At 45.4% G+C, this 19671-nt stretch overlaps 1 protein-coding gene across 3 annotated transcripts in view; it reads right to left on the reverse strand.

Annotated features, from left to right (window-relative positions):
• The window catches only part of IGLON5 (IgLON family member 5), a 464875-nt gene that overhangs the window by 58069 nt on the left and 387135 nt on the right, over positions 1 to 19671 (reverse strand). For all 3 annotated transcript variants that reach the window (XM_056542891.1, XM_056542889.1, XM_056542892.1), the window contains exon 4: positions 8383 to 8502. In XM_056542891.1, coding sequence (XP_056398866.1) covers positions 8383 to 8502 — 120 coding nt within the window. The remainder of the gene's footprint in view (positions 1 to 8382; positions 8503 to 19671) is intronic.

Raw genomic sequence — 19671 nt, forward strand, 5'->3', positions numbered from 1 at the left:
ATGATAAACAGTGGACTCTGCATAATTGTGCACTACATTGTCACCATAGAACATGCTGTACTGATCTAGAACATAGTTCTACACAAAACACTGCACACTAATAATTACTTACATAGTACATCGCTGATCTGGAACACACCCTGCGACTGTAGAACACAGTATTGTGTACAATTATGCGCCAATATGGTACTGTGTTAACATGGAGCATTCTGTAATAATCTAGAACACAGCTCTATACAGCACTGTATAGGACTGTGTTCTGGGTCTGAACAGAATAATTTACAGTAACTATGCAGAGTCCAGTGGATACAGTCAATCCATTATAGATTAGTGCTGAATGCTGCATTTTAACACAGTACCATGTTAGCGCACAATGCTGTGTTCTAGATTCTTGCACAATATTTTGTGTATGGGCTCTTAAAAGGGGTTATCCAGGTTTAGAAAAAAAGAGCTGATTTCTATCTAAAACCCCTGTCCCCAGGTTGTGTGCGGTATTGCAGCTCTGTTTCACTGAAGTGAATGCAGCCAAGTTGTAATACCACACACGACCTCAGGACAGGGGTGGCGCTGTTTTCGGATGAAATTAGCTGTTTCTATTCCTGGATAACCCTGGCATAATATATATAAGGACAGGTAAGATCTGACTGATACAGGAGTATAGCATAGCCTTGATAAGTGGAAATTGGGTGGGGGGGAGAGAAATACAGTGATCCCCCAACTTACAATGGCCTCAACATACAATGGTTTCAACATACAATGGTCTTTTCTGGACCATTGTAACTTGAAACCAGACTCAACATACAATGTACGGACAGTCCAGATCTGCAAAACATGTCAATGGCCGGAAGAACCGACCAATCAGAATGGGCATTCACTGGTAAAACACTTGTATTAGCGCGTGCACTGTAGTACTGAAGTGCATGCACTGAATTCCTGTCTGGTAGCGCCCCCTACAGTACAGGGAGGTATTACATGTTCTGTACTCTTTACCTGTATTACTGAAGTGTATGCACTGACTGGTGTCTGGTAGCGCCCTCTACAGTACAGGGAGATATTACATGTTCTGTACTCTTTACCTGTATTACTGAAGTGTATGCACTGACTGGTGTCTGGTAACACCCCCTACAGTACAGGGAGGTATTACATGTTCTGTACTCTTTACCTGTATTACTGAAGTGTATACACTGACTGGTGTCTGGTAGCGCCCCCTACAGTACAGGGAGTTATTACATGTTCTGTACTCTTTACCTGTATTACTGAAGTGTATGCACTGACTGGTGTCTGGTAGCGCCCCCTACAGTACAGGGAGGTATTACATGTTCTGTACTCTTTACCTGTATTTCTGAAGTGTATGCAGTGACTGGTGTCTGGTAGCGCCCCCTACAGTACAGGGATGTATTACATGTTCTGCACTATTTACCTGTACCAGGGTTAGCTGCTCCTTTGGACACCAGGTGAGGGCGGCTCCATTTTACTTTTTTTAGGAAATTGAATGTACTGTACAGGACCCTGAAGAAGCTCCTGTCCTCTACATAGACCAGTATTTCCCCACCAGGGCGCCTCCAGCTGTTGCAAAACTACAACTCCCAGCATGCCTGGACAGCCGAAGGCTGTCCGGGTATGCTTGGAGTTGTAGTTTTGCAACAGCTGGAGGTCCCCTGGTTGGGAAACCCTGACACAGACCATGATTACAGCTCCTTGCAGCTCTTTCTTACTTTCATATGTAAGGATTTGCTTTATCTATATTAGTTATCTACTTATTTTTCTTTAATCCTCATGTTTTTCCTATTTTTGGATGACATTTTGGGGCTTCAGAACCAATTACCAGGTTTCCATAGAGTTATGGACTCAACATACAATGGATTCAACATACAATGGTCATCCTGGAACCGATTAATATTGTAACTTGAGGGACCACTGTAGATGGGAATGAAAGGGTTAATGATACTTTTACCTGAAATAAATGGGAAATCCTCTCTTATTCTTGGCTGGGATCTAAGCGGCTCCCCCGACTCCCTGGCGGGCCTTTCACTCTATACATCAAAGTCAGTGCCGGGGATGATGTATAAGTTTAATGCGTTGCTATAATACATCAAAAGCCAGATGGTTGGCTGATAATGTATGGATATAATGCATCACTGTGGCGCTGTCTACCGCCTGATGTATTGGGCCCGCACCCCTCCTCCGCCACGCCGGGTACGAGGCCTCCTACCAGCTACAGGTCCAGGCATGGAATATCTACGGTGTACGGACTCATCCATAAGAGGTTCTGGAGTGTTCCATATCTGATGCCCATCAGACTCAAGAACCTAACCTCTCTGCATTAAAATGGAAGAACCTGACAGTTCTTTACACAATTTGTCAATCTAGAACAGTGTTTCCAAACCAGGGTTCTAGGGGCATCCTGGTTGGGAAACACTGTTCTAGATTGCAACAGCTGGAGGCATCCTGGTTGAGAAACACTGTTCTAGATTGCCACAGCTTGAGGAATTCCGGTTGGGAAACACTGATCTAGAACATGCTTGGGCACACGTATCAAAGATGTGCCCTATTGTTCTAATGTAGACCACACACAACATTCTGCTCTAGTCTAGAGGCTTGTGTTTTAGAATAGTGCAAGATATATTATGTATAGTGCTGTGTTCTAGATTAGATGCAATCATTTTATGTATAAGATGTGTTCTAGATTAGAGCAGAATGCTCCACCTTAACATAGTACCCTATTAGTACATAACTGTGCACAATATTGTGCTCTAGAGGCATACCGTATGTTCTAGGTCAGCAGTGTACTTTGTAACATAATTAATCTGCAGTATTTTGTGTATAGATCAGCGTTCTAGATAGTGTTGAACACGAATATTCGTAATTCAAATTTTCATCGCGAATATCGGTATTTCATATAGTGCTATAGATTCGTAATGACAAATATTCGCATTTTTCTTTAGTCATTTTTTCACATGCAAATTTTTTATGCAAATTTTTTCATGAAAATAACAAAAGTGAAGGAACATAGCGAATATGCGAATTTCACGAACAGAGGATGAATAACCGTCAATATATTCGCAAAATATTGCAAATTCGAATATGGCCCCCGCCGCTCATCACTAGTCAGGAGGTGGTCTAGATTTGCACACATAAAGACTTGCGTATGTTCTGTAGTCACAACATTCAGTGTGTTCCAGATCAGCAGCGTACTAGGCAAGTAAATAATTTGTGTGCAGTGTATAAAACTGTGTTCTAGATCAGCACAGAACGGCCTATAGTAACAATGAAGTGCACAATTATGCAGAGCCCTGTGCATATTATAGATTCATTTTAGACAAGTACATCCCGGATTAAAGCCAAATGAGACCGTTCACCTGGTCACTGTTCTGGAATATCTAGAACAGTGTTTCCCAACCAGTATGCCCCTAGCTGTTGCAAAACTACAATTCCCAGCATGTCTGGACAGCCTTCGGCTGTCCGGACATGCTGGGAGTTGTAGTTTTTCAACAGCTGGAGGCATACTGGTTGGGAAACACTGTTCTAGAGCAAGAACATGAGCAGCACAGCGCATAGCCCACAAACAACAAAAATGATCTAGACTAGACCATTATTGATAAATAACCCCCTGTGTGTTCCCAATTTTTTGTATCGCTGTTCTCTGGCCGGAATATCATTGCACTCAGGATAACAAGCCGGGATCTATCCAAATCTAAATGCTGTCAGAACAATCCGGAACAGTACCGCGCACCCGCCAGATCTTGTATTGCTAATATCCCATCACAGGCCGGATCACAGCTGCACTCAGCCAACATCTTGTACTGATACCAGACATATTGTAGACAACAATATCCTGTCTTAATCCAGAATCCAGATGTGCACACAATATGCCGCGGATTCATACAATTCTGACGTTCTCTATAGATTCAGGAGGGGACCGAGAATTAGGCCTATTATAACAGAACACTGCACCCGGCGCCATCACGGAACAGATGACGGATCTCAGCACAATGCAATTGTACTGCATTCAGCGGAAACCTACAACACTACTACCCCCAACACGCCCAAATACCGCTCTATAACAAATATATATATAGCACTGGACATGACATAATACAATTCTATTATACCATATACATAGAACACTACAACCCCCAACATGATCTATTCACTGGAAATTACCATAATACAATTCTATTATACTGTGTACATAGAACACTACAACCCCCAACATGATCCGTTCACTGGAAATTACCATAATACAATTCTATTATACTGTGTACATAGAACAATACAACCCCCAACATGATCCATTCACTGGAAATTACCATAATACAATTCTATTATACTGTGTACATAGAACAATACAACCCCCAACATGATCTGTTCACTGTACATGACATAATACAATTCTATTATACTCTGTACATAGAACACTACAACCCCCAACATGATCTATTCACTGGAAATGACCATAATACAATTCTAGTATACTGTGTACATAGAACACTACAACCCCCAACATGACCGACCATAATACAATTCTATTATACTGTGTACATAGAGCACTACAACCCCCAACATGACTGACCATAATACAATTCTATTATAATGTGTACATAGAGCACTACAACCCCCAACATGACTGACCATAATACAATTCTATTATAATGTGTACATAGAGCACTACAACCCCCAACATGACTGACCATAATACAATTCTATTATACTGTGTACATAGAGCACTACAACCCCCAACATGACTGACCATAATACAATTGTATTATACTGTGTACATAGAGCACTACAACCCCCAACATGACCTGATCACTGGACATTATTCATTTGTACTGCATAAAAAACACTATAACCCCAACATGAACTGGCACTGAACACGACCATAATACAATTCTATTATACTATTGTACATAATATACTACAACCCCCAACATGACCTGACCACTAAACATTATACATTAAACATTATACTAAATATATAGAGAACTACAACTCTTAACATGACCCGACCATAATACAGTTATATTAGACTTCATACATAGAACAACGCAAATCACCTGACCACAACGTCACCTGACCACAACGTCACCTGATCCCAACGTCACCTGACCCCAACGTCACCTGACCCCAACGTCACCAGACCACAACGTCACCAGACCACAACGTCACCTGACCCCAACGTCACCTGACCCCAACGTCACCTGACCGCAACGTCAACTGACCGCAACGTCACGCGACCGCAACGTCCCCTGACCACAACGTCCCCTGACCACAACGTCCCCTGACCCCAACGTCACCTGACCCCAACATCACCTGACCACAACATCACCTGACCACATCACCTGACCACAACATCACCTGACCACAACATCACCTGACCCCAACATCACCTGACCACAACATCACCTGACCACAACATCACCTGACCACAACATCACCTGATCACATCACCTGACCACAACATCACCTGATCACAACATCACCTGACCACAACATCACCTGACCACAACATCACCTGACCACAACATCACCTGATCACAACATCACCTGACCACAACATCACCTGATCACAACATCACCTGACCACAACATCACCTGACCACAACATCACCTGATCACAACATCACCTGATCACATCACCTGACCACCACATCACCTGACCCCAACATCACCTGACCCCAACATCACCTGACCCCAACATCACCTGACCCCAACATCACCTGACCCCAACATCACCTGACCACAACATCACCTGACCACAACATCACCTGACCACAACATCACCTGATCACATCACCTGACCACAACATCACCTGATCACATCACCTGACCACAACATCATCTGACCACAACATCACCTGACCACAACATCACCTGACCACAACATCACCTGATCACAACATCACCTGACCACAACATCACCTGACCACAACATCACCTGATCACAACATCACCTGATCACATCACCTGACCACCACATAACCTGACCCCAACATCACCTGACCCCAACATCACCTGACCCCAACATCACCTGACCCCAACATCACCTGACCCCAACATCACCTGACCACAACATCACCTGACCACAACATCACCTGACCACAACATCACCTGATCACATCACCTGACCACAACATCACCTGATCACATCACCTGACCACAACATCATCTGACCACAACATCACCTGACCACAACATCACCTGACCACAACATCACCTGACCACTGCTCTTGACCATAATACAATTCTATTATACTGTGTACAATCATGCAGAGCCCGGTGCATATTATAGATCCATTTTTAGATAAGTACATCCCGGTTTAATGCCTATTCAAGTAGTTCAACTGGTCACTGCTCTAGAATATCTAGAACAGTGTTTCCCAAACAGTATGCCTTCAGCTGTTGCAAAACTACAACTCCCAGCATGTCCGGACAGCCGAAGGCTGTCCGGACATGCTGGGAGTTGTAGTTTGCAACAGCTAGAGGCACACTGGTTGGGAAACACTGTTCTAGAGCAAGAACATGAGCAGCACAGCCCGTGGACACAGTGTGTTTCCCACTTTTAGATCCCTCAGTATCTCTGGCCGGAATATCATTGCACTCAGGATAAAAAGTCGGGATCTATCCAAATCTAAATGCTGTCCTAACAATCCGGAACAATCCGGAACAGCACAGAACAGCTTATAGTAACTATGACGTTCACAATCATGCAGAGCCCTGTGCATATTATAGATCCATTTTTAGATAAGTACATCTCGGTTTAATACCAATTCGATCCGTTCACCTGGTCACTGTTCTAGAATATCTAGAACAGTGTTTCCCGGCCAGTATGCCTTCAGCTGTTGCAAAACTACAACTCACAGCTTGTACGGATAGCCGAAGGCTGTCCGGACATGCTGGGAGTTGTCGTTTTGCAACAGCTGGAGGCATACTGGTTGGGAAACACTGTTCTAGAGCAAGAACATGAACAGCACAGCCCCTGGACACAGTGTGTTTCCCACTTTTAGATCCCTCAGTATCTGTGGCCGGAATATCATTGCACTCAGGATAAAAAGCCGTCCTAACAATCCGGAACAATCCGGAACAGCACAGAACAGCCTATAGTAACTATGAAGTGCACAATTATGCATATTATAGATCCATTTTTAGACAAGTACATCCCGGGGTAAGGCCAATTCAAGCCGTTCACCTGGTCACTGTTCTAGAATATCTAGAACAGTGTTTCCCAACCAGGGTGCCTCCAGCTGTTGCAAAACTACAACTCCCAGAATGTCGTTTTGCAACAGCTGGAGGCATACTGGTTGGGAAACACTGTTCTAGAGCAAGAACATGAGCAGCACAGCCCCTGGACACAGTGTGTTTCCCACTTTTAGATCCCTCTGTATCTCTGTTCTCTGGCCGGAATATCATTGCACTCAGGAAAACAAGCCGGGATCTATCCAAATCTAAATGCTGTCAGAACAATCTGGAACAATCTGGAGGAGCACAGAACAGCCTATAGTAACTATGAAGTGCACAATTATGCATATTATAGATCCATTTTTAGATAAGTACATCCCGGTTTAAAGGGGTTATGCGGGAAAAAACTTTTTTTTATACATAAACTGGCTCCAGAAAGTTAAACAGATTTGTAAATTACTTCTATTAAAAAATCTTAATCCTTTCAGTACTTATGAGCTGCTGACGTTGAGTTGTTCTTTTCTGTCTAAGTGCTCTCTGCTGACACGTGTCTCGGGAACTGTCCAGAGTAGAAGCAAATCCCCATAGCAAACCTCTTCTACTCTGTGCAGTTCCCGAGGCAAGCAGAGATGTCAGCAGAGAGCACTGTTATCAGACAGAAAAGAACAACTCAACTTCAGCAGCTGATAATTATTGGAAGGATTAAGATTTTTTAATAGAAGTAATTTACAAATCTGTTTAACTTTCTGGAGCCAGTTGATATATATAAAAAGTTTTTTTTTTCCTGGAATACCCCTTTAAGGCCAATTCAAGCCGTTCACCTGGTCACTGTTCTAGAATATCTAGAACAGTGTTTCCCAACCAGTGTGCCTCCAGCTGTTGCAACTCTCGTATACTAATTATTGTATACTCCATGCATAGAGCACTACAACCCCCAACATAACCTATCAATTTCTGCCTAGTGCCAGGTATGAGGTGGATGTTTATATATGTGGGGACTGGATCCTTACAAGGTTTCCATGACAACAGAATCAGCAGGGGACATGTTATTAGGATGTCTCAGTAGTGCAGCCTCAGGCTTTGGGCCTGTAAATGATGAACGTTTTTCACATCTTTAATGCACATTCCAGGGACCTGGTGATGCCCAGTGCCCATATACATCAGGTGTGAACAGGACGGTCCCTGGTATCAGAATGACCTCACCTCTCAGCTGCTTCCAGGTCACGGTCGGTTCCGGTTTGCCCACAGCGAGACACATGAGGTTGACGTTACTTCCCTCGTTCACGGTGATGCTGGACGAGATGTTCACGATTCTGGCCGGAACTGGGAAAAAAAAACATAAAGTCACATTTATTAAAATCATGTTTTTATATAAAAACATGAAAAACTGAAATTTTTGATTTATTTCTCATTAACTAGAAATCTCTGAGTCACCTTCTTCTGCGCTTCTGGGTCAGTGTTTTCCAAGCAGTGAGCCTCCAGCTGTTGCAATTCTACAACTTTCGGCATGCCCAGACTCCATACATAGAGCACTACAACCCCCAACATGAACTGACCATAATCAAATGCTTTTATACAATATACATAGAACACTACAACCCCCAACATGAACTGACCATAATACAATGATTTTATACAATATACACAGAACACTACAACAACCAACATGAACTGGCCATAATACAATGATTTTATACAATATACACAGAACACTACAACCCCCAACATGAACTGACCATAATACAATGATTTTATACAATATACACAGAACACTACAACCCCAGAACATGACCTGACCACTGAATTGACCATAATACAATTCTATTATACCATATACAAAGAAAATTACAACCCCCAACATGGACTTGATTATAATACAATGCTATTATACCATATCAATATAGCACTACAACCCCCAACATGACCGACCACTTGACCCGGCCATAATACAATTCTATTATACCATATACATAGAACACTACAACCCCCAACAGGACTCGACCACTGGACTTGTTTATAATACAATGTTACTATACCATATACATAGAACACTACAACCCCCAACATGACCGACCACTAAATTGACCATAATACAATTCTATTATACCATATACAAAGAAAATTACAACCCCCAACATGGACTTGATTATAATACAATGCTATTATACCATATCAATATAGCACTACAACCCCCAACATGACCGACCACTTGACCCGGCCATAATACAATTCTATTATACCATATACATAGAACACTACAACCTCCAACAGGACTCGACCACTGGACTTGATTATAATACAATGTTACTATACCATATACATAGAACACTACAACCCCCAACATGACCTGACCCCTGTACATAATCATAATACAATTCTTCCCTTGCCTACATCTCCCAGCAATCATTGCAGCTTTTCTCTGCCAGCCCCCACCTTTCTGCTCCGAGCAGCAGAGAGAGGTTCAGTGTCTGATTGGCTGAGGCTGCACACATCTCCCAGTTCTCAGCACTAATGAGCATGACTTATCAGTGCAGAAACCCCATGGTCTGTGTCTCTCAGGACGGTGGGAACTGCTTTCAGAGAGGGATTTGGACAGAGACAGAGTGGATGGCTGGATGATGCCATTTCCTAACTTCATGCATGTCAGGATAAACAAAGAGGAGAAACTGCTCTATATAGCTAATGAATGATATTTAGAAAATGAAATAGGTTGATGAGAGGACAAGGATGGGCTATGGGTTTAGGGAGCCATAATTAGGGGGGCAACTATGGCTCCCTGCACTGCCTCATTTTACCTGCAGGGGCACTGTTGCACACACCTAATAGCAGCTGATCATAAGGTCTGGGAGCAGCGGGGTCCACTGCCACCCACTTGTCACCAGAGGAGACAGCAGACATATGAGTAGGGGCAGCCCCTGTCTGATTTACACAAATAGAGAAACATTGTTCCTTCTGATTTGTTATTATTCGTCTCGGTAATAAGACAATAATAATATGTGAATTTCGCCTCCAGGACTATTTTGTGCCTCCGATGTGCAGCTGCGAACAATGAAACAGTTTCCCCTCCGAAAACTGTTTATAAACTACATCTAGAATACACTTCTTTATTGTTACTTTCCTGATATATTGCTTCATAAACGGCTGACGAAAGAGACATAAAAGACAACAAAACAATAAAACAACCAGCAAAGCAGCGGGATCCCGCAACAAATAAAGCTCTAGTGGTGGAACGGCTTCCTTCATTGCTTAGAAAGGGAACAGTTGGTGGTTAGGGCGTTTGGTCGCGTGACGGGTGTGGAAAAAGTGGGGGTCACTACGACTCTTTCCCTCCTAATCAACAGGTGCAATTGCTCACAGGACAACTCCAGGGACCAGCGCTAGAGGAGGTCCGCACCTGGCCAGCCTCCGAGAAGGCGACTGTAGAGCAGATCTTTGAAGGACTGTACCAGGTATTTGAGCCACATTCTCCATCAGAGGTATGTCTCTGGCTGTATGAAAGGCGGCAAAAGCCATGTGAGACCTTGAGAGCATATGCCATAGCTCTACAGAATGCTCTAGAGACTGTCCAAAAACTAGATAGTATAACTCCCGAGCATGGCAACAAGGTGTTAATGGACAGATTTATTGATGGGACAAAGCCCAGCTGAGAATGTTAGCGGTCCAAAACCCCGACTTGTCCTTCCCCGCTTTCAAAAGACTGGCTATCCAATTGAGTCCGGGACTGAGTTAGAGGAAGCTTGTGCGCCCCTTACACCTGTTCCAGAGCCACTAGGGGTGGTAGCCAGATCTATACCACCTCCATCACCAGCCACTATTGGTCCTCTATTTTGCCAGTCACTGCAGCCTCAGATTTTCAGTGTGTTAGGCAGGACATTGAACAACTGATTAAGGCAGTGAAGGAATTTGTCACCCGGGCCACTCCACCTGACCGTGAACTGCCCCTACATAGAAAACCTGCCCCTGCTGCAGTGCTGGGATTTAAATGGATTTCCCCTGAGGTTGCGGACCGGCCCTCAGGAAAACAGTCATCACGTCCAATCCCCAAACGACCTCAGTCAGGACTCTCTATTGTCACCTCCTGCCCCTATGTAAAAATTATTGTAGAAGGCGTTGATAGATACAGGGTCGCAAGTGTCTACTATACCTAAAAATGTTTAGTATTGGGACAGTAGTTTATTGTGTGAGCCTGAGGATGTTAACTTCAGAGTAGTTGTGGGTAATGGGCAACCAGTCCCCAGACATGGATACTGGGAGCCAACCATTCAGTTGGGAAAGCATGTACATACCGGGCAGGGAGGGATTGTAATCAATGTGAAAGATAAGGGGTCTACCCAGTTTATATTGGGGATAAAGTGTTAGATGCCTTGCTTGTCTCTCTTCCCCATATGTCCCCTTCAGGCCAGCGGGCTGCGCAGCACCACTTAAAAGTTCTACAGGCGGAGCAGAAGTTTGTCAACAAGCGAGGTTAAATCTGCAGAGTACGAGTGCAAGACATCAGGTCGGTCACCTTACAACCCAACACAGAGACCATCATCTGGTGTCGTGCCCATCCCGGAGTCAAGAATAGGGACTATCAAGCCCTGCTGGAACCTATGCAATTGCAAGATCATCCTCTTGTTCGAGCTGCGAGAAGCCTTGTCACTGTCACCAACGGGAAAGTCCCGATGCGGTTAGTAAACCTGTCTGATTCTGCTACTATATTGCCCAAATACACTCCTGTAGCCCAGCTGTACATCTTGGAGTCGAAAGACATTGTGACAGAACGTCTGGTGGCCCCACAGCGTGCAGCTCAAGTGGCTAAAGGATCCAGTGTGAGCCCTCCAGAGCCCTGGTGGGAGCAACTCCAGGTTGGAGACAACACTACCCCAAGGGACAAAGGAATCATCAATGTTGCCAAGAGGTACCATGAGGCTTTCAGCAAGCACCCCACAGACTTCGGGCAGACTTCAATGATTCAGCACCGAATCCTCACAGGTGACAGCCCACCTATCAAGGAAAGACACCGTCCAGTCGTGCCCGGCAGGTATCAGACTGTCAAGAAGATGCTGGCTGACATGAAAGAGGCAGACGTAATCCAGGAAAGTCCGAGCTCCTGGCCGGCGTCACTTGTCCTGGTCAAAAAGAACGGAACCATCCACTTCTGTGTCGACTACAGGAAGTTGAACAATGTCACACATAAGGACACTTATCCATTGCCAAGGATCGAGGAGTCACTCATTGCCCTTGGGTCGGCTGCTTACTTCTCCACCCTGGACTTAACCAGTGGATATTGGCAAGTGCCCATGGCCGTGGAGGATCAGGAGAAGACCGCCTTCGTGACACCCATGGGACTGTTAGAGTTTAAAAGTATGCCGTTTGGGCTGTGCAATGCCCCTGCTATGTTCCAGCGTCTGATGGAAAGGTGCCTGGGCCATCTGAATTTTCAGTGTCCTATTGTACCTGGACGATGTCATTGTGTATTATAAGTCCTACCAGGATAACCTCAGTCATCTGTCAGACGTCTTCCAAGTCCTGATCAAGCATGGGCTGAAGATCAAACGATCAAAGAGTCACTTGCTCAAACTTCAGGTCCACTACTTGGGTCATGTTGTCAGCGCAGAGGGACTTCAGCCTAATCCTGAAAAGGTGGAAGTTGTCAAGAACTGGCCAACCCTGCGCACGGTGAAAGATATCAGGAGCTTCCTGGGGTTTGTCGGATACTACCAACGTTTCATTCCCCACTTCGCTCAGATTGCAGAACCCCTCACAGCTCTCTTACGGGGTATGGCGAAGGAGAACTACAATGGAAGACTACCTGTTGAATGGGCCAAAGAGCAAGAGACAGGGTTTCGAGCTCTCAAAAGTCTGCCGATAGAACCACCCATCTTGGCGTATCCAGACTACAGTCAGCCGTTCTGGCTGTATACTGATGTCAATTTTGAAGGTCTGGGAGCTGTCTTGTCCCAAGTCCGAAGCGAATTACAGCTCATTCAAGTTGGAACTTCTCACCCTGGTGTGGGCCGTGACCGAAAAGTTTAAAGACTATTTGGCCGCCACGCCATGTACTGTATACACGGATAATAACCCGTTGGCCCACCTGAACACTGCCAAGTTGGGTGCCATCGAGCAGTGTTGGGCTTCAAGTTTCGCCAATTATAGTTTCACCATCAAGTACAGAAGCGGCAAGCCGAAGGCTGTCCGGGCATGCAGGGAGTTGTCGCTTTGCAACATCTGGAGGCACCCTGGTTGGGAAACACTGTCCCACTGGTTGGGGCTTCCCAATACTAACCTATAGATCAGTGTTTCCCAACCAGTGTGCCTACAGCTGTTGCAAGACTACAACGTCTGTCCGGGCACGCTGGGAGTTGCACACTACATGAGGTGCAAATCCAATGAGGTACAGAACTCCCATGACAATCATAAAATGTAATAGATACCATGCAGTGGGACACTGTACTTATATTTAATTTCCTCCTTTTTTGGCCCCTTGTGATCTATCACTGACAGAGTCATAGTGAAAAAGGTTTTGTCAGATAAGAGCACATCTTATACAGTGGGGGCCCAATAGTTGTCAGAAATTACTGAAAGCGGATATGGAATATCAGTTAAGGGGTACTCTGGTGGAAAATATTTTCTTTTAAATCAACTGGTACCAGAAAGTTAAAGAGGTATTCCGGCGCTAAGACATCTTATCCCCTATCCAAAGCATAGGGGATAAGATGCCTAACCGTGGGGGTCCCGCCGCTTGGGACCCCCGTGATCTTCCACGCCGCACCCCGTTAGCATCAGCCCCCAGAGCGTGCTCGCTCCGGGTCTGATTACATATTTGTAAGTTACTTCTATTAAAAAATCTTCACTTTTCCAGTACTTTTTAGCAACTGTATGCTACAGAGGAAATTATTTTCTTTTTGAATTTCTTTTTTGTCTTGTCCACAGTGCTCTCTGCTGACACCTCTGTCCATGTCAGGAACTGTCCAGAGCAGGAGAAAATCCCCCAAAGCAAACTTATGCTGCTCTGGACAGTTCCTGATATGGGCATCAGGTGTCAGCAGAGAGTACTGTGGACAAGACAAAAAAGAAATTCAAAAATAAAATAATTTCCTCTGTAGCATACAGCTGCTAATAAGTACTGAAAGGATTAAGATTTTTAAGTAGAAGTTATTTACAAATCTGTTTAACTTTCTGGCACCAGATGATTTAAAAAAAAAAAAAAAAAAAAAGTTTTCCACCGGAGTACCCCTTTAAAGATTTAAATGTATTTACCCCCCCCCCCCCCCTTCATATTTAGTCTTCTTCCTTTCCCCACTGTATTATAAATGGTGTAACCTTCCCCATAGGATTCATAATTGCTTCGGTAATGAGATCACAACTGTCCGGGATATTCCCACAGCACTTAGACGTCGGGTCTGCGGCTGCCATAGCGGCCGACCATCTTCATGACATCACCTTCGCATCGGAGACATCTTCATAACAGCGCAGCTTCGACTTAGGAGAAGTATTAGCTGCATGGACAATTTTAGAAGTGCGGCAGCTTAAAGGGGTACTCCCCCGGAAAACATTTTTTTTTTTTAAATCAACTGGTGCCAGAAAGTTAAACAGATTTGTAAATTACTTCTATTTAAAAATCTTATCTCTTCCAGTACTTATCAGCTGCTGTTTGTTCCACAGGAATTTTTTTTTCTTTTTGAATTTCCTTTCTGTCTGACCACAGTGCTCTCTGTTGACACCTCTGTCCATTTTAGGAAATGTCCAGAGCAGCATATGTTTTCTATGGGGATTTGCTCCTACTCTGGACAGTTCTTAAATTGGACAGAGATGTCAGCAGAGAGCACTGTGCTCATGAAGTCAGCAGAGAGCTCTGTGTTCCAAAAAGAATTTGGAATTTCCTCTGTAGTATTCAGCAGCTAATAAGTACTGGAAGGATTAAGATTTTTTAATAGAAGTCATTTACAAATCTGTTTAACTTTCTGGCACCAGTTGATAAAAAAAAAAAAAATAAATCCACCGGAGTACCCCAAATTCAGTAAAGCCTCCGTTGAACCATGACTGGTTGTGGACTCTCCTTTCACTAACTAGCCATTGGAATAGCGTCCGTGTGGTTCCAGTACTCGAAAACCACTCTGGCATCAAGAACAGGGGTTAATAACATCTTGCTCCTAATACCATCTGGCCTACACCGCTACACCCCGTGGTCCCGCTATACACCGTGGGTCACCATAAATAAATAAAAATAAATAAATAAAAATAAATAAATAAAAATCTGCCTGGGAAAATGAGTGGCATGTCATTTATTTGCGATGGAAACTCGGAGGATTATCCCCATCGAATGACAACGTGACTAATCCTCGCGCAAATCTGCCGCGGCTCTGATCCACGGCTTCAGATGTCTGCAGCGGAGATACACATAGGAATTGAAGTCTAATGTGTGAACAAACCCTAATGGTCCCTTTACACAGTGGGGACATAAGTTAGGGGCCCAACCCATTGGGAATTATGTAAATGCTTTGCTCGTATCCCCGGCAGCAGAGAATTCACTTACCGTATATACTCGAGTATAAGCCGACCGGAATATAAGCAGAGGCCCCTAATTTCACACCAAAAACCCAGGAAAAGTTATTGACTTGACTATAAGCCTAGGGTGGGAAATACGTCATCCCCCTCATGTCATCCTCCAGACCCCCGTCATTGACACCCCCATCATCATCACCCTGTCATCATCCCCCCTTCATCATCCCCCTCGTGATCACCAGTGATCACCAGTCTGACCTGCCGGAAATCACAGTGTTTAATGTGCCATGCTCCTGGGTCAGTTGACTTCATGGGAACTTCAAGATGACATCATCACATATTAAGGTCGCTCCTGCTAGCTCACAGAGCCCTTCCCTCTGGCTCTATCTGTATACTGCTGCTGCTATATATAGGATCAGGATATATAGTAGTCATACATCTCCCCTCCAGTCCTATCTGTATACTGCTGCTGCTATATATAGGACCAGGATATATAACAGTCATACATCTCTCCAGCTCTATCTGTATACTGCTGCTATCTCTATGGGATCAGGCTATATAGTAGTTATACACCTCCCTCCAGCTCTATCTGTATACTGCTGCTATCTCTATGGGATCAGGTTATATAGTAGTCATACACTTCCCCTCCAGCTCTATCTGTGTACCACTGCTGCTATCTCTATAAGATCAAGATATATAGTAATTATAAACCTCTCCTCTAGCTCTATCTGTATACTGCTGCTATTTCTATGGGATCAGTATACAGTATATAGTAGTTATACCCCTCCCAGCTCTGTCTGTATACTGCTGCTATTTCTATGGGATCAGGATATTTAGCAGTTATACACCTCCCACCCCTGCTCTATATGTATACTGCTGCTGCTATCTCTATAGGATCAGTATACAGTATATAGTAGTTATACCCCTCCCAGCTCTGTCTGTATACTGCTGCTATTTCTATGGGATCAGGATATATAGTAGTTATACACCTCTCCTCCAGCTCTATCTGTATACTGCTGCTGCTATCTCTATGGGATCAGGATATATAAAAGGTATACACCTCCCCTCCAGCTTTATCTGTATACTGCTGCTATCTCTATGATAAAACCTGATCAAATAGTGAACGGAGCCAGTTTGTATTACCACACAACCAAAGGAGAGGTGTGGTGCTGTTTTTGGGAGAAATTAGCAATGTTTCTCAACCAGTGTGCCTCCAGCTGTTGCAAAACTACAACTCCCAGCATGCCCGGACAGCCCTAAGGCTGTCCGGGCATGCTGCGAGTTGTAGTTTTGCAACAGCTGGAGGAACACTGGTTGGGAAACATCTCTAAGGTTCACTTTCATTTTAAGGTCGCGGCCCGAGGTTGAATAGACAGGAGCAGCGAAGAGCCCAATCCGCGCCATTCCACATCAGAAAAAAACAGGCTTCACGCACGGTTCTGCATTTCAGGGAAATTAAGCAGGAAGCAAACTGCTGACATCTTTGTAAAGTTTGGACTGTTTGTTTTAGCTTGTTTTTTTTTTTTTTCCCCCTCTCAGCTTTGTGGGTTTCTGCTGAATTGGGCCCTTCGCGCAGACTTGCGTTTTCAATTCCAAAAAACACCGTCAAGCTGTAATTATCCCCCCCCTGTCCCACAATAGAAAGGCTTTCAGAGCTCTGACAATACGGCTGATTGTGAGAGATGGGGGGGGGGAGGGCGCAAGGTTCTGTGACTGACAGCTTCTCTCCCGCAAATCCAGATGGGGCCCCTAGTACACACACAATGACGGCCATTATCATGTTGGCTGAATGAAAAGCCGCCTCGCAATTGGCTACGGCGATTCCACACTGCACGTGTCACTGCGGCAACAAGGAAGCAGCGGGGGGGGGGGAAAAGGACCGAACGACTGTATACTGTGCGGAGGGGCAGCCACAGGTGCGTACTGTTCCTACCTGCCAGCGGACTCTCCACAATGTCCCTGCAGTGAGGATGATGATGGGGGGATTATTAGATCCCTTGTTTTCATTCTTTAGTGTCCCAGTACCAATGTGCCAGATACACAGAAAAGTATTGCATAGACGTCTATGAGGTCCTGTGGGTTTATTTGCACTTGTATTTATGTGCATTGCATTATATTCTTTGCATATTTGAAGTTTAAAGGGTTAAAATCCATCTTATTGTAAATCAGATGAATGATGCCTTGGTCACGTGATTCTCCCGACAAATGATTGTGGGAAAAGTCCCTTGTTCGGCCTTTTTCTCCCAGGAGAAGGGGTGGATCCCAAACCAGTTAGTCTATGTTCACACGTTGGAAATTTTGTGGAATGTCTGCCCGGAAAAGAAGGGCGGACATTTCAAAAATAGCAGACGCCGGCAGAACATGTCGGCGCTAGGACCGCTCAGCAATGTACCGTCTCTAAAGATGGCAATGCATTTCCGCGGTGGATTCGGAATTTCTGAGCTGATTTTTTTTCAAGTGCTACATGTCTCTACTCCTGCTGGGCAGACTTTTCAAGTTAAAGGGGTACTCCACCCCTAGACATCATAAGATGTCTGATCCCGCTGCTGGAGACAACTGTGATCTCTGCTGCGGCACCCCAGACATCTGGTGCTTGGAGAAAACTTTGCTCCATGTCAGATGACTGGCGATGTGGGGTGGAGGCTTGTGATGTTATGACCACGCCCTCTCAGTGTAAGTCTATTGGAGGGGGCAGGGCCGTGGCGGCCGTCACGCCCCCTCCCATAGACTTGCATTGAGGGGGCGCGGCCGCGACATCTCGAGTCTCCAGTGCTGCACCCGTCACTCTAAACAAACACCAGGTGCAGCAGGGAGATCGCAGGGGTCCCCTGCGGTGGGGATAAGATGTCCAGGGGCGGAGTACCCCTTTAAGCCTAGGTCTTGCTTTTGCCAGAGCAATATCTCCTATCCCTGCCCTTGCTAGACATACATACACCTAGACCATATGTGACTCCTCTAGGTGAAATCCTGTCTACAAGTACGTCACTGTTCCTGTCCACGCTGTGAGGATAAAGTGTTCAAGTTCTTCATATCTTTTTGTCAGCGAGAAGAAGGCTGGACAAGTGTCTTTCTGCAATAAACTAATCTCTTCAGTGGCCTATGGTAGTAGATACTGCTGGTTGGCTGTCGGATAATGACACGTGTTGGCATAAATCAAATACATAATTCTCATTGGCTTGTATATTGCACCCTACCAAATATCCTAGCAGGGGGCACAGATCAGACCATAGACTAATAGTAAGAACTGTCACGATGCCGGCTGGCAGGTAGTGGATCCTCTGTGCCAGAGAGGGATTGGCGTGGACCGTGCTAGTGGACCGGTTCTAAGCCACTACTGGTTTTCACCAGAGCCCGCCGCAAAGCGGGATGGTCTTGCTGCGGCGGTAGTGACCAGGTCGTATCCACCAGCAACGGCTCACCTCTCTGGCTGCTGAAGATAGGCGCGGTACAAGGGAGTAGGCAAAAGCAAGGTCGGACGTAGCAGAAGGTCGGGGCAGGCAGCAAGGATCGTAGTCAGGGGCAACGGCAGAAGGTCTGGAAACACAGGCAAGGAACACACAAGGAACGCTTTCACTGGCACTAAGGCAACAAGATCCGGCAAGGGAGTGCAGGGGAAGTGAGGTGATATAGGGAAGTGCACAGGTGAACACACTAATTGGGACCACTGCGCCAATCAGCGGCGCAGTGGCCCTTTAAATCGCAGAGACCCGGCGCGCGCGCGCCCTAGGGAGCGGGGCCGCGTGCGCCGGGACAGAACAGACGGAGAGCGAGTCAGGTAGGGGAGCCGGGGTGCGCATCGCGAGCGGGCGCTACCCGCATCGCGGATCGCATCCCGGCTGGCAGCGGAATCGCAGCGCCCCGGGTCAGAGGACGTGACCGGAGCGCTGCCGCGGGGAGAGTGAAGCGAGCGCTCCGGGGAGGAGCGGGGACCCGGAGCGCTCGGCGTAACAGTACCCCCCCCCTTGGGTCTCCCCCTCTTCTTAGAGCCTGAGAACCTGAGGAGCA

This window comes from Hyla sarda, chromosome 10, assembly GCF_029499605.1.
Source record: "Hyla sarda isolate aHylSar1 chromosome 10, aHylSar1.hap1, whole genome shotgun sequence".
In the NCBI taxonomy this organism is placed as follows: domain Eukaryota; kingdom Metazoa; phylum Chordata; class Amphibia; order Anura; family Hylidae; genus Hyla; species Hyla sarda.